We start from the raw sequence: 16,053 nt of genomic DNA, 5'->3' as shown, positions 1-16,053 counted from the left end.
TTTAAAGACAGTGGACACTATTGGTAATTGTCACAGATTAGTCTTCACAGTTGGTGTATCTCAACATATGCAAAAACAACAAACCTGTAAAAAATTTGAGCTCAATCGGTCGTCGAAGTTGCGAGATAATAATGAAAGAAAAAACACCCCTGTCACACGGAGCTTTCTGATACTTGATTTCGAGACCTCAAATTCTAAACTTGAGGTCTTGAAATCAAATTCGAGGAAAATGACTTCTTTCTCGAAAACTACGTCACTTCAGAGGGAGCTGTTTCTCACAATGTTTTATACTATCAACCTCTCCCCATTCTTGTAATCAAGAAAGGTTTTATGATGATAATTATTTTGAGTAATAACCAATAGTGTCCACTGCCTTTAACGGGTCAATGAAACGTCCGTTTCAGGAAAAAAATACATTCCTAATTATATTTATTTAGAAAAAAATGCACTTAATTATTGCATGACACAAAAAGAACAACAAATCTCTCTACACAAAATCGACCAGTGGTCTAGCAACGTTTTAATGAGCAATACGAACAAGAAAAATATGTGTTGAAAATGTGTTCATACAGTTATATATTTACCTACTCCCCAACCTCCAGCCCAAGAAAAAATTCTTCAAAATAAGAGAGAAATTGTTAACAATAAAATAAACAGAGTAAGACATTGCCCCATAAAGCGATACATAATTTTAAAAGCAAAAGAAAAGAAGAAGAAAAAAAAAACACCAAAATGTTTCCCAATAATAGAATTAACAGCAGCAAGCAGGTAAAAGGTTTACCTCAATGGCAGTTTGTGGGACATTATGATTTGTATGACATGAATGGGTCGTTTTTTGTTTTTTACATAATGGTTTGTTGGCCTACATGGGCCATTACGTCACACCCATTATAATGGGTGGAACATAATAATCCCAATGGTTGTCAAGGGATGCGTGTACATGTATTTAAAGCACAACCAAGTCCAACTACTTGCGGGTGTAGTTTTAAGACACTGGACACTATTGGTAACTGTCAAAGACAATTCTTCTCAACTTGGTGTATCTCAACATATGCATAAAATAACTAACCTGTGAAAATTTGGGCTCAATTGGTCGTCGAAGCTGCGAGATAATAATGAAAGAAAAAACACCCAAGTGTGCTTTCAGATGCTTGATTCGAGACCTCAAAATCTAAATCGGAGGTCACAAAATCAAATTCATGGAAAATAACTTCTTTCACGAAAACTACGTTACTTCAGGGAGAGCCATTTCTCACAATGTTTTATACTATCAACCTCTCCCCATTACTCGTGACCAAGTAAGTTTTAATGCTAACAATTATTTTGAGTAATTACCAATAGTGTCCACTGCCCATAACGGCCTATTTATTGTACAATCATTTCTCCAAGTGACTGACAAGCCCCCACCGACTGCTTTGACTTAAGCAAACAACACCCATTGCTCAGAAACATTTTGCACAGTTCTTTCAAGTAACACTTGACCGTGAGTAACACTACTCAAAAGAGACGGTCACATGGTGCTACCGCAAACCTCTCTTAGTTATACTTCCACCTTGTAAAGTTTCAAACCCTACTTATTTTGCATAGTAGTATGAAACAAGACATCATCATTCTCATTTGTGAATTTTAAAAGTATTTTGTGATGAATATTCCATATGGAATTTCAGTTACAATACTGAAAACAACTAAAACGTCATATTCTTGTTTGATTATAATACTGTCTATGATAAATCTGTACTACCTTTTATTTTAATTGTTAACTCAATTGACCTTCATCGCGCGCCACTCCACTGATAGAGGCCATCCTGATTAAGTAGTCTGTGCCCCATCCCTTTGAGTGATGGAAATCAGTACTAATGATAAGGGGAACAAGAGGTAGTTGGCTGAATAATGGAGGTATATCACTGTCCATGAGCAAGTTCGTGTGGCGACTAGACTTGACTACACAGACAAGACTAACCAGTAACCATAGAGCACAGGGAGATTGACTCTAGCGAACCGTGCACCGAAGCATGGTCGACTATGGACAATTCGTGAGCTAAGTCAGTTTCTGGTCATGCCTAGTTGCTCAGCCGAACTTGCTCAATGTAGCCAAACTGCTCAAAGTAGTCTGTGCCCCCTCCTTTTGAGTGATATAATCAGTATTAAAGATTACTGTAGTATTGACCCAATTCACCTGACGCCATCATCAGCCCGCCATACTGGTGGGCAATGGCACTCTGTGCGTTATTCAGTGAAGTGCGCATTTAAGGCGACGCAGCGTTTACACGTACATGTAAACCTATTGGCCACCAGTATGGTGAGCGTGGCACAGTGGCCGCGTGTGACGTGCGTGCAAGGGGTCAATACCAGGAACAAGACACAGGTGGCTGCATGATAGATGCATATCACTGTACGTGCAGTGCATATTAGTACGCCCTATGGGGTCAACCTTTTGGGGTCACGAGGAAACAGGGAAGTCTTGCGTATGTTGTCCAAGCCAAGGTACAGCATACAGACGCGTTCCATACCGATGCCACCCCCGCCATGTGGGGGCGCTCCGAAACGGAAGGAGTCAATGTAGGATTTGATGGTCTCCAAATCTGTGTACGAAAAACAATGTCAAAGAACATGTTAATAACCTGTCTACAGAACTCCAGTATATGCTTTATGAAGATAACTGAATCATTCATTTCTTTATCAAATCCAGTCAAATTATATGGAACAAGCGGACTAATCATTATAATCATATAAAGGATTTGAGGCATTGCATGGTGAGGTATCAATGTATATTTGGTTTGCGGTAACACCATTTGTGTATCTACTTGCCAGGTAGAGTTGTTCTTAGAGAGCAGTCTTGCTAAATTCTACTGCCGCAAAGTAGCGCCGATGACTTTTTAACCAAAGAAGAAGTAGATGGTACCTGACAGAGATAAGATGACTTACTGAAACTAAGAAGCTATGGTTTCAGAGTCGTCTTGTCGAGATTAATTAGTCTTACCTATCTCATGATGCTTGGCCCTCTCGGATAGATATTCCGGATCGTGAATTCGCTGAGCTCCAGACAGGATTTCCTCTCCCCTCATAAACATATCATAGGAGTTGGAATATTTCTGAAAACAAGGTTAGAATAGAAAGTGAGTTATTGTTAATCAATTGAACATCCAAGGTGGGAGGATAAACTGAAAAATGCTCAAAAGCCTTTCAATCAATTAACCAACCAATCAATCAATCAATCAATCAATCAATCAATCAATTCGACAATAAATCAATCAAATCATCAAATCAAATCAATTAAGTCAATTGAATCAATCAAATACATTCTTATATAACATCTGTATACCGGTACACAAAATTAATAAACTGCATATTAAATGAGTTTTCAGTATCTTCCGAAAATGTTAACATTTAACAAAGATTTTCCCTATTTCATGCACGTCTATCCATCCTAAACAAAACGAAAAGACACTACACAATTATCATACATGTAGTTTCATGCAATGGAAGTTTCATCATCAAATATACATTTGTCATTCAATGTTATACAATTATTAACAATAACCAAAGCATGTATCTAAGCATTCTTTCACATAAAGGTACTAATCACTGTAAATGAACAGGGGATTAAGTAAAAGACCACACATAGAATATGCAAAATTTATACATGTCAATTATTAGTGATACTTCAAACTGAGCTCGTATCATGTAACACAGTTCAAAACACATCATTAATAATTGAGACACAAATGTTTTGTCACTGGAAAATCAGAAAGTACTAAAAATTAGAGCTTTGTAAAATCCATTACAAAAGAGCTCAGCATTTACACTGCGGTTAATTCGAACAACTACAGTTGACTCTCGTTAAGACCAGCCAGGAAGATTCAAGATACATTGATCATATATATATTTGCTTACATGATGCTCGTAAGATCTTTTCAACGAAGCGACTCAATCCGTGGTAGGCAAGCAAAAATATGCTGTAAAGCACATGTGTAGTGCATGCACTATGACGACGTGTGTATTATCAGTGCGCTGCCTTTAAGATAAGGTTCGGGTAATTATACAAGGAAGATTGGCAACTCCGATGGACATAGTACTAACGAGAGACAACTGTACCTTTAAATGAGTCTACAAAACACTTACAGGGTTAGTAGGGTCAGGCATGGTGTAGAACGGTCGAACAGCCAGTGGATATTTGTCCAGTATGTAGAAATCAGTGTCGTACTTAGCCCTGACTAGACGCCCCAAGAGCTTCTCATTTGGAGTACTATAATCAAAAGAGAGACAAAAGGAAAACAGAAAAAATTCATTCATTCATTCATTCATACATTCTTTTTTATTGGAAAACCAACTAGCAGCATATACAGCTGAATTATGTGCCATTAAAAAGGTGAGAACCCTCCTACACATTGAAACCTCACTAAGAAATAAAGCCACCTCCAAAGAGGGATCCCTTTGCACTTAGAAACTGAACACCCCTACCACACATCAAGAACATAGGCAAATAGAAGCTCCAATCTAAGATTATTGATTCAGAATTTTAGAAAGGAATGATAACAACAACCATTCACGGGCACGATCATTCTTACAGGTACCCATGTGTCTTTCAGTGAGGATTGCAAGTTTAAAGGCACTGTACGCCTTTGGTAATTGTCAAAGACCAGTCTTCTCACTTGGTGTATCCCAACACATGCATAAAATAAAAAATCTGTGAAAAATTGGACTCAACAGTTGCAAGAAAATAACGAGAGAAAAAACACCACCGTTGCACAAATTGTGTGCTTTCAGATGCATAATAAAAGGGATGTTATTGGCCCAAAGACCAGGGCACTGATGTAAAGCGCACTGAGACGATTATTAGGGAGGTTTCGCATACGAGCGGATACGGTTAGTGCGACGGATACGTCATCATTATGACGTCATACGCTACTCGCTATCCGCTATACGTACAGACGACACTGATATCATGCTTGCTACACGTACGTACGTTACGGATAGCTAACGGTATGCGTATGAGTATCCGTTCGAGTGCAAAACCTCCCTATTGTAAAGTGTGCTACACACGTACATGTATATAAGAATTTTTAACTTTTTTTTTATTATGACTATTATGATTTTGGCTGTGCACATAAGTATTTAGAGTCATACCTCAGATCGTCTTCCTCCCCCATCTCAACTCCTGCCTCCTTCAGCATCTTGACCCCTTCAAGGTACTCAAGACGCAGTGGTGGATCTAGAAATTTAAATGGCTCCGCAGGGAACTGCTTGTTGACAGTAGCGATCTCAGTGGCAAACAGATCACGAAGGCCGCGGAAGATATCGTTAAACATTCCACCGATAACGTCAAGTACCTTTAAATTAACAAACAAAATACATATTAATTTTTTTTTTTTTTTACCCATACACCGATGTGTGTTAGCACTGTATACTGTAAACAAAATGCAATAATGAAATATTTGGTGTATAGGAATAAAACACAATATGATCAGTTTTGTGTTCTTTCATTGATGTGCTATTCAAGTCCTGAGGGGAAAATAAAACAAAAAATAATGTTCCCAAATAATAACAATAACAATAATAACAATAACTTACTATAATTGTAGAAAGGTTTGCGGTAACACCATGTAATGACAATCTCTAAATGAGTTGGGGTGGTTCTGAAAAGAACCTTTGGTTTCAAGTTTACGTTTCGAGTGCACCCTCTCCATCTAACAATGTTCAAAGGCAATCCCATTACAAACTGCATCAAAATACACACTAGAAAAAAATACATCCCTCATACATACCTCATGGTAGTGATAGTCAAATGCCATCTCCAGATCCAGACCAACAAACTCAGTCAGATGACGATGGGTGTTGGAATCCTCCGCGCGGAACACTGAAAAGATTGCAATCATTAGCAAAGGGGATCATTGAGTGGGAAAGGAGTCTGGGCTTTAAAGGATGACATTTAAATATATATTGATTGATTGATTGAATTTATTCGGATAAAAAAACATGTCAAAAATTACATACACAACAACAGGAGAAAAAAACAATGAAAAAAGATAAATCAAAATAAAACACAATATAATAATACTGCACAAAATTATCCAAGGATAACCCAGAAAAGCCAATATCTTATTGGGGGTCAAACGTCAAATTTCTCCAAAAGTCCCAATGCATTCCCTCAATTTATGGTCAGCATACAACTCACAACATCAACTTTCAAATGGTCAACGTACCTATAATTGCTAGGGTCAACAAGCTTTCACCTCAGCTGCACAATCTCTAATTCAAAATCCCTCAAGCTACCTCTACTGGCTTATTCAAGTCTCTATTGAACACTCATCTCTTTGTAATGTAAGGTCAATCATGCACTTAGAAACGCCAGTAATAAGCCCTATATAAATATTGGGTGCGTTCGATAAGATTCCCCGGGTCGACCCCGGTCTGCCTGCCCCCGGTTAGATCAAATAGCTTTGACGGCATTCCAGGGGCTCACCCAGGTCGGGACATAGAGCCCTGCTTGTTGTGGAGCGGGTCACTTCGAGTGATCACTTGATTCGCTCTTGTCGGGGGCTCACCCGAGTGAGCATTGCCGGGTCGACACAGGGAAGCTAATCGAAATAACCCGTTGACAATTTTTATCATTGTTGTTGAACACAAACTCATCTTGATAAATAACTCACCTGCTCCGACAGTGAAGACTTTGTTAAAATCGGCTGAGATTGCCATCTGCTTGTACAGCTGAGGAGACTGAGCAAGGAACGCATTGGTCTTGAAGTAAGACACTGTGAATACATTGGCTCCACCCTCACTAGCGGCTGAAACAGACAAAACAAAAAGTTATTTTAAAACATGTTTATTATTGTTGACACTGCAGACACCAGTACAACTTTTTGTCTCTCTGTCAAAGCTACGACTTCCTCAGAATACTGCTGTGTCTTAGAAATGCAAGGATAAATCAAATATATACAGGAAAGATCCTTGCAGTGCAAGATAGTATGAACAGGAGTTAATGCGTCTGCACGCAACTGCAAAATCAATGCGTATCCATATTTTATTTTTGTTTTGAGTTCAGGCTCTTTGGTGTCGAGTTAAGCTCAGAAGTTGAGTGAAATTGGTTCCTCAAGAACTGAGTTCTTGCAAGACCTCCAAGGGGCTGCAAAGCTAAAGTTTAACCTCACCAGATATAATCTTGGGGGTGTGGATCTCAACAAAGTCACGCTTTCTGAGGGAGTCCCTGAATAGTTGACAGACGCCTCCTTCAAGACGGAAAATAGCCTGGTTGGTTGGGGTCTATATCAGGGGGAAAAGTTCACATGGCTTTTAAATTTCACAGCATTTCAACAATAGGCAAAGTGAAGAAAAGTGCAGAAAATGGAAAGTTTCAGTTGAGCACAATTGAGAAAACAGCAAAAAAAAAGTCCCAGTTTTTTCATCAAAACCTGCTCACATACATTTACCCTTTGCTTTTGAAAAGCCCTACTTTGCAATTCTGGATGTTTCACATGGTTCTATCATCATTAAATAAAAAAATAAATAAAAAAAGGGCTTCTGGTTAAAAATAGAGACACCACATCCCTGGTGTGAGCTACGGCGCCAACCTACCCTTAGGTCCAGTATACGATTGTCCAGCCTGGTGTCTTGGTTGACCGTAGGTGCTTGGCCTCCTTCTTCCTCATCCCCCTTGGGGCGAGAAGCATCTTCAATTTGCAAAGGGAGGCGGGGAAGAGATTGGCTGATGACGTAAAACTGCCAGGTCAATAAAAATCAGTCAAGAAAATATAAAATTAAATAACAATAAAATAATAGTGGCTGTTACATAGAGCGCCTATCCATCACACAATGACGCTCCTGGCGCTTTAATATACAGTATTTCCTGCAAGAAGGTATGTGGGACTGCGTTTGAACTATGAGACCAAATCCTTAGCACAATGTAATGGTCTACAAGGTGCTGTTATCAAAGAAATTGTTATCAAAGAAACACTTTGCTTTATCGTATTTTCAAATCAACGTGCTTAAACTAAGACGTAGGGGAAAAAATACTCAAACACACATTTTGTTATTGCATAGAGTAAGCATAATCATAATAATAACAAAGGACATTTATATAAAACCGGTAAGCACAAATTTTGACGCTCAAGGCACCTGAACATTATTAACCGTGTCACTGGACCATTTATCTCCTTCCCTAAACCATCTAAGCTCCTTGAGGAGTGTGTATGTAGCTTGCCATGCCAAGTAGCGCACAGGATGAAACAATCACAAGAACCATCTCTGCCCCTCACATGTACCAATTTACCCATGGGTTGGGAGAAGCAACTTCAATAAGTGACACGCACAAGAATTGAAGTGTCATGACCGGGATTCGGACCCACACCCCAACAAACCTAGCCGCCAGAAATTTAGTCTGATGAACTGTACTGCTTCACCACAGCATTCCATCACACGTACAATGTCAGGTAAAGGCTGTAAATTATGGTTTTTGACCCTTTGCATGCTACCATTCCCTACACACACTTTTGAATGTCCGCTGGAATCTGTTTGCACAATCATTAAAATGACAGTTTGGAATAAATATATATAAAATTGTTGCTACTCGGGCAGAACTCCATTTAACAAATTATGACCACAGGTTTTTGAAAGGTTAGAAATTTATTTGGTTAAGCGACTCAGATGTGTTTTGTTGGGTTTGATGACTTTGCAATATTTACCCTCTGGATACGTAGCTCTACATCTTGCTGCGTGCAGCTCTCAATCTTTTGGCCTACAACTGCAACAGTACCTTCAACATCCACGATGGACTCCTTGGATACACTGCAGGTTTAAAAAAGTTCAAAGTTTAGATGGTGAGAAAAAAAAATATCTTAAACTAGTATTTGTTTTACTCCTTATAATGAGCTACTACACAACTAAAAAGAACAGGTGCCATCACTCAATGGTTGTTTCGTCAAATGAGGTGGCAGTGAACGATTTCCTTTGTATAGCAGAGCAAATTGCTAGACAAAGTACGTCTGTTGGTACTCAAAGATCATCATTTGCAACTCAATGTTAGCAGTGCGCCCAGGTATTTTGTGTACAATTCTTTTTTTTTCTTTTTTTTCTTTTAAAGACAGAGGACCACATCATTTGATAAACCAATACCACCATTTCTTTTTAGTTGCACTATACATGTAGCTCAATGTTAGAAGTACATTAGATAGTAACTTACAAATCTCCGGAGGATTGGCACTGGCATGAACTAAAGATAAAGAACGTTTGACTAAACCTGAATATGTTTTTGGAAAACAGTACAAAATGTAAACCTTGATAAAAAACATTCATTTAAACCATAAGAAGGGTAACTTTAAGCATGTGTTATAAGGTTTGCTTTTTCTCTTAGAGGGGGAGGGGTACTCTTTGTAGGACACAATACACAATGTCTCCAGATTCACTTTAAACTTAAACGGTTTGAAGATAATGACAATAGAAAGCTTCCCTTAACCCTCCGCCCCAAAAAACGCCCAGCCTAATACTGCCTGTAATGAATGAAAGACTAGAGCAACAGTCCGTGTTTTCAGTACTTTATCAAAGCAGCTTGATGAATAGCGCTATTATTTGCTATTGGGTTAAAACATTACTTGCTGAGGTACTGTAGTTTTTTCAGAAATGAGGAAAACAAGTCAGGAAAACTACAGCACCTCACCAAGTAATATTTTAAGGAAAGCGTTCTACTATCATTATCTTCAAACTGTGTACAAGTTATCCGTGGACGTTGTGCAAAAAGTACCCAGACCCTTTAAGATCTGGTATGCAAATACTAACGAGATACTCACCCACAGGTAAACTTGACCATTGCTTTGCTTATGGTGTCATTGACATTAAGGATACCCTGTATGGTAAATTGCTGCTGACGTAAGACCACAAAACACTGCTTGCCTGTCACACAAAATTGATGACGAAAAAAGAAAACAACTTAGCCATGAGCACTTACATAAAGAAAACAAAGTTAGCAGTAACAAACTCCTTACCAACCAAAAGAACCTATGGTGTTAATGCAAAAGTAATAGTTAGAGGCCTGACGTTTCTTCCCTAGCAAAGTCTTTCTTGAAGGCTTAAAGGCAGTGGACACTATTGGTAATTACTCAAACAAATTATTAGCATAAAACCTTTCTTGGTGACGAGTAATGGGGAGAGGTTGATAGTATAGCTGCCTCTGAAGTAATGCAGTTTTCGAGAAAGAAGTAATTTTCCATGACACCTCAGATTTAGAATTTGAGTTCTCAAAATCAAGGATCTGAAAGCACACAACGTCGCGTGACAAGGGTGTTTTTTCTTTTATAGTATTATCTCGCAACTTCGACGACCGAGTGAGCTCAAATTTATACAGGTTTGTTTTGTTAATAAGCATATGTTTAGATACACCAACTGTGAAGGCTAGTCTTTGAAAAATACCAATAGTGTCCAGTGTCGATACATACATGTACTTTAAAAAAGTCTTCCAGAAAGACTGTTCTAGGGTCGAAACAACAGCAGGCAACTAACTTTTGCACTTTCATATAGATTAAAGTCGCAGCCTTCAAGTAATTGAGTATTTGGAAATAATTTTCTTCAAAATGTGTCTTCTCTTTATGGCTTAAAACCCCAAATTGATGTCTGCCCAACTATAGCCGGGATGCCCACTATAGGTGGTCCAACTATGGTTTGGCTTGGGCAGTTTCAGAAATCGATGTCTGCCCAACTATAAATGGGATGCCCAGCTACAGTTAGGTGGTCCAACTATTATTGGACAAGGTCTCACTCTCCAGTATGCTTGGGCAGTTACCAGATATTTAGGAATGGGTTCCAGCTCTGAAAATAACTTGGTTCCGAGTCAGACCTCGTTCCACTAACATGAAACATTAAGGCCCCAGGCCCCAAGCCCACACACACACAATTGAGCTGATCTATTTTAACTGGTAATGCCCCAAGTCAATCTGATATCGTGTCTTTGTAGTCAATGCTTACAACAATCAGTTCTGAACTTTTAGAGTTGGTTTGGTCCCTCAACCAGCTCCAAACAGACATTTTATGACTCGACCTTTTGTAATCGGGACCGACAAAAGCGGGTACTCGGTTTCGGTTCTCAATTTTCGGAATCGGCTTTTGTTATAGCCCAAGCCTACTGCTAGGCTAGGATACTTCACTGAGTTTGGTTTTAGAAACAATTATTACCTTTGCCGCGGGAAGTATGTAGCCTTGCACGTATCCAAACAGTCTGATCAGCGAGGGCAGAGGTCAAAGTATCAACCTTCACCAGCTTACGATCTAAAGGAATAAACATTAGTAAATTTATCAACTGAAAACTAACAGAAAATGGGTCATGCAAAGTTACTCATTATTTCGTGAACTTTTATTCTGCAAAAAAAGATATAGGATCAGCATTAAAATACAGAGTTGAGTTTACCTGCCAAGTCACAGACAATTTTGATAAATAAGAGTTCTTCCATTTTGATATCTTTTTTTTCTAAATCAACTACACACATTTTACTTTCAAAATTCTGTTTGAACCCCATTTAGAAGAGTCTAGTAATTCACTTGAGGACATGATTCTTCACAATAACATAGCAGTTCCAAGAGTTGAGAGGGTCGGTCCCCGAGGTTAGATTCCCAGGATTAGATCCCAATGGGTTGGATCCCTTGGATCCCTTGGGTTGGATCTCTTGTGTCAGATACCTAGGTTCAGGTCCCCCCGGGATAAGATTCCCTGGTTGGATCCCCGGGTTAGATCCCAGGGTTTGGTCCACATGGTTGGATCCCCGGGTTAGATCCCAGGGTTTGGTCCACATGGTTGGATCCTCAGGCTGAACCCTGGGAATGGATCCCAAGAGGTTTGATCACTCGGGTTGGATCCCCAGGGTTATATCTCCGGGGTCTGATCTCGCTAGGGTCAGTTCCCCCGGGGTTAGATCCTAGGATTTAATCCCTTGGGTTAGATCCCCTCCGTTGGATCCCATGGTTTGATCCCAGGGTTGGATCTCCATGATTGGATCCCAAGACAAGAGGTTGGATCACCTATGTAGGTAAGATCCCCCGGGTTAAATCCCCCAGGGGTTAAATCACCCATGGGTTAAATCCCCAGGGTTGGTTCCCAGGGCTGGATTCAAAGGGTTGGATCCCAAGAGGTTTGATCCTAGAGTTTATTCCCCAGAGGTTGGATCCCCAGAAGCTGGATCCACAGGGGTTGGAATGTCGATAAGTAATTACAGATTCTTGACCCACCTGGTTTCTCATGGGACTGCACCATTCTTGGAATGCCATATCGGTCTTTTGCATAGTCATCTTCTTCGACAACATCCGCTTCTGATGCCTAAGATAAAAATACATTTATGTAAATATTCTCAATCAATAAATAAATACTTAACCAAATATATTCAAGTGGCCTCAGTGAAAACACATGTATCCTTTTGCTAGAAAAAAAAATCTAACTTGGGGTTCATGATTTATAAATGTGTATAGATTACCTATAGGAGGCCATAGGGGCTCTGTAAAAACTTACTCTACTTCCTCTGTCTAAAAGAAAGTTATTGAGCTCAGCAAAAAGTGTTAAAAAACAGGTGCCTGAGCTTAAAGCATGCAGCCAACATTGTTTTTTTGTCAAAGCTTTAATAGATTCTACACTGTGTGTGGCAAGAGTTATGGGCCTACAAGAAAAATAAGAAACATGTGAAAGTTTGAAAAGCTCAATCTGTCGTTAAAATCACAACAAAATAATGATAAACCCACCGTGTGTAATAATTTTAAAGGCAGTGGACACTTGGTAACTACTCAAAATAATTACTAACATAAAATCATACTTGGTAAGGAGTAATGGGGAGCTGTTGTAGTATAAAACATTGTGAGAAACAGCTCCCTCTGAAGTACGTAGTTTTTAAGAAAGGATTTGGGGGTTGAACAAAGAATTGACTAGAGTGGGATTCGAACCAACGACCTCCGGATTAACGTGCCGGCGCTCTACCAACTGAGCTATCTAGCCCTATATTGGCGGTGTCCCTATTTTGTCAATATCTTTGCTCGGGGGTGCCAGTCAGAAGCCATACAACCGTTAACTGCCGTGTAGCCAGGGATCACACCCAAATTACGATACAACCGGGGAAGCGGCAGCCAGGGGATCACCTTAAGGGGATGCGACTTTTTGTTTCAGATATCAATTTAAACCACAAGGGAAACTGACTGGGTAAATTTTTGAAAGATATTGACAAAATAGGTACACTGCCAATATAGGGCTAGATAGCTCAGTTGGTAGAGCGCCGGCACGTTAATCCGGAGGTCGTTGGTTCGAATCCCAATCTAGTCAATTCTTTGTTCAACCCCAAAATCATTTCAAAAATTTTGCGATCTCGAAAACAAGCATCTGAAAGCACACAACTTCGTGCAACAGGGGTATTTTTTCTTTCATCATCATCTCGCAGCTTCAACGACCAATTGAGCTCAAATTTTCACAGGTTTGTTATTTTTTGCATATGTTGAGATACACCAAGTGAGAAGACTGGTCTTTGACAATTACCGATAGTGTCCAGTGTCTTTAAGCTCAGGAAAATAATGAAAACACCCGTATCGTGTGTAACTTAGATGCAAATCTGTTAAAATTTAGTTCTTAAATTTTCCAAATACCAAATGTATGTGTGCATACGATTACTGCATGTCATATGTAGTATCTGACTATTTACAAATTAAGAAAGCAGTAATAAGTATTCTCAATGTACCAAATTTTTTACCGCGTGAAGGCGCTCTCAACACTATTCTTATCACTCCTGGGGTAAACACTATTCGTCCTGCACAGTTTTAAGTTGCTTCAGAGGTGGGTTGTAATGGCTCCTTTAAAGATCTTTGTCCTTGATTGTTATGATGTCTGTGGACGGTAGTAATGTGTTACACCCAGTAATAACTGTTTTGGTATGAAGGATACCCCCGGAAGTGACATAAATATATATGCTTGAGAGCGCCCTCATGCGGTAAAAAATAAGGCGCATTAAAGACACTGGACACTTTTGGCAATTGTCAAAGACAAGTCTTCTTACTTGGTGCATCTCAACATATGCATAAAATAACACACCTGTGACAATTTGAGCTCAATTGGTCATCGAAGTCGCGACATAATAATGAAAGAAAAAACACCCTTGTGACACGAAGTTGTGTGCTTTCAGATGCTTGATTTCGAGACCTCAAGTTCTAAACCTGAAGTCTTGAAATCAAATTCGCGGAAAATTACTTCTTTCTCGAAAACGACGCTATACCTCAGAGGGAGCCGTGTCTCACAATGTTTTATAACCTCTCCCCATTACTCATTACTAAGTAAGGCTTTATGCTAATAATTATTTTAAGTAATTACTGATAGTGTCCACTGCCTTTAAACAACTGTATGAAATTGGAATATGGAAAAAGAGCAGCGAGAGATTAACATTTTTTACTGAGTAACCTTTTGTGCCTGCCGTTCAGCTTTCTTTGCTGCTTTTTCTGCTTCCTTCTGCTGTTTCTTCAAAGCTTTCTTGGAAATAACTCTGTCAAAAAGAAAAAAGAAAATAAATATAGGCCTATTGTTAGGAAAGGACAGGAACTGACCATGGATGGATCCAAAATTTTGCACCGTGACCTTAACTGATTTCAGATTTGATTAATAACCAACATTTTGATCTCAATTAGTCAATTGAATTAAATAGCGAATTACTATTAGTTAGTGCATATTGGTAAAAATAATAGACTTGCGTCCACATAGGTACTACTCTCGTTTTATTTCTGTCAGCATGGTGACGGTCAGTTTCAATATTGTTTGATGAGTCGCCCCACAATGCCCATCATCCTTAGTCCTATCTTCCTACTTCTGTTTCTACGTAGAAGTACCCACCATCCCAAGTATAGAGTGAATGATATAAACATTAAATTATATTATTAAATATGATCTAGCTAGTAGTAATACTATAGCAAGTAAGGCCTGTAGTCTAGTATAATAATAATCATCATCATCTTTTGACTTTTTGTATTGTATATTAAAATTGCATCATTATTTCCAAAGAAACATGGACGGTATTACTATTTATAATAGACAACCCCCTGTCAATAGACCAGTATTTTTGTATGATATGACCACGGAGATATAATAATAATAAATACATATGACTTTTAAATTAAGTACATTCTATCATCATCAGTATGTCAGTCAGAGTATATTGCATCATTTTGTATTCCAATATAGCTGAACAGATTGCATGGCAACACTGTGCACAATACACGGCCCAACCCCAATACACCACAAAGTAAGTTTACGGACAAGAAACATTAATTTTACATCACTCCACTGCACTCACCCTTCCCCTGACGGGTCTGCGTTTGCATTTGCATCAGCCATGTTGTTTCCTGACTCTTCGGAATCAAAGGTCTGATGTTCCTGATCGGAAGAATTCTAGAGAAGAACTTTTTGCGGTGGGACAACCCCGGAAGCCAGAGCACTGGTTATGGGCGCAATCTTCAAAAAATGCTCTTTAACACTTTGCGCGATAGGCAGACGCACGCGATCTAGCCGTAGCTGTAGCCGAAGTCGCCGTTTCAGACACGGCCTCTCACTCACCGGCGTTATTTCAAATTAATTTGCGCAGGAGTATCTCGAGCGCAAACTTTGAGAAAGACATCTACTGTACACGTGTGATACTAGTCTGTCCCACTGCGTGTTTCCCAACGTAAAACACGGGACATTTAACGCGAAACTAGACAGCAAAACCCTTGCTGTTTATATGGGCGGCCAAAGGGGCAAAAAAAAAAAAAAAAAAAAATGAAACAATAAGCTATAGCAGTATACAAAAAAAAGTTATTTGAAACAAAGTAAGTAATTGATCCCTTGCAATGAACGACGTTTAATACCATTTTCAACATTTGGTATTTACAAGTTTAATCACAACTGGCGCCCAGGATAGGCTCGCGTTTGGTGCATTGCGGGGGTCGACTGAAACAAAGAAAAATAATTAATACAGTTTAAAAGTATCTCATCGAATTGTCTTTATGTTCTTACTGATTATAATTTCAATTTTTTATTAGCAAACAACTCGTATATATATTTTGTCATTTATTATTATTTTA

General features: G+C 39.0%; 1 protein-coding gene across 1 annotated transcript; it reads right to left on the bottom strand.

The window, feature by feature from the left end:
* Window positions 1-2,274: 2,274 nt before the first annotated feature.
* LOC117288451 (aspartate--tRNA ligase, cytoplasmic-like) lies at window positions 2,275-15,425 on the bottom strand. Its single transcript, XM_033769319.1, has 14 exons — window positions 15,288-15,425; window positions 14,402-14,483; window positions 12,205-12,292; window positions 11,158-11,250; window positions 9,780-9,882; window positions 8,679-8,781; window positions 7,573-7,716; window positions 7,149-7,260; window positions 6,651-6,785; window positions 5,766-5,857; window positions 5,128-5,330; window positions 4,123-4,246; window positions 2,981-3,092; window positions 2,275-2,582 (listed from the first exon to the last, which is right to left on the bottom strand). The coding sequence occupies exons 1-14, from the start codon at window positions 15,326-15,328 to the stop codon at window positions 2,419-2,421; spliced, it is 1,596 nt and encodes a 531-aa protein (XP_033625210.1). The 5' UTR covers window positions 15,329-15,425; the 3' UTR covers window positions 2,275-2,418.
* Between the last annotated feature and the right edge of the window lie 628 nt (window positions 15,426-16,053).

Source organism: Asterias rubens, chromosome 3, assembly GCF_902459465.1.
Source record: "Asterias rubens chromosome 3, eAstRub1.3, whole genome shotgun sequence".
NCBI lineage: Eukaryota > Metazoa > Echinodermata > Asteroidea > Forcipulatida > Asteriidae > Asterias > Asterias rubens.
This window is presented reverse-complemented; position numbering and strand designations above follow the sequence as displayed.

Coding starts and splice junctions, on each gene's coding strand:
- LOC117288451 (XM_033769319.1), bottom strand. CDS start 15,328: ATGGCTGATGCAAATGCAAACGCAGACCCGTCAGGGGAAGG. Junction 5,331..5,765: donor TTGACTATCACTACCATGAG/GTATGTATGAGG, acceptor GTTAATTTAAAG/GTACTTGACGTTATCGGTGG. Junction 2,583..2,980: donor GGCCAAGCATCATGAGATAG/GTAAGACTAATT, acceptor TTTCGTACACAG/ATTTGGAGACCATCAAATCC.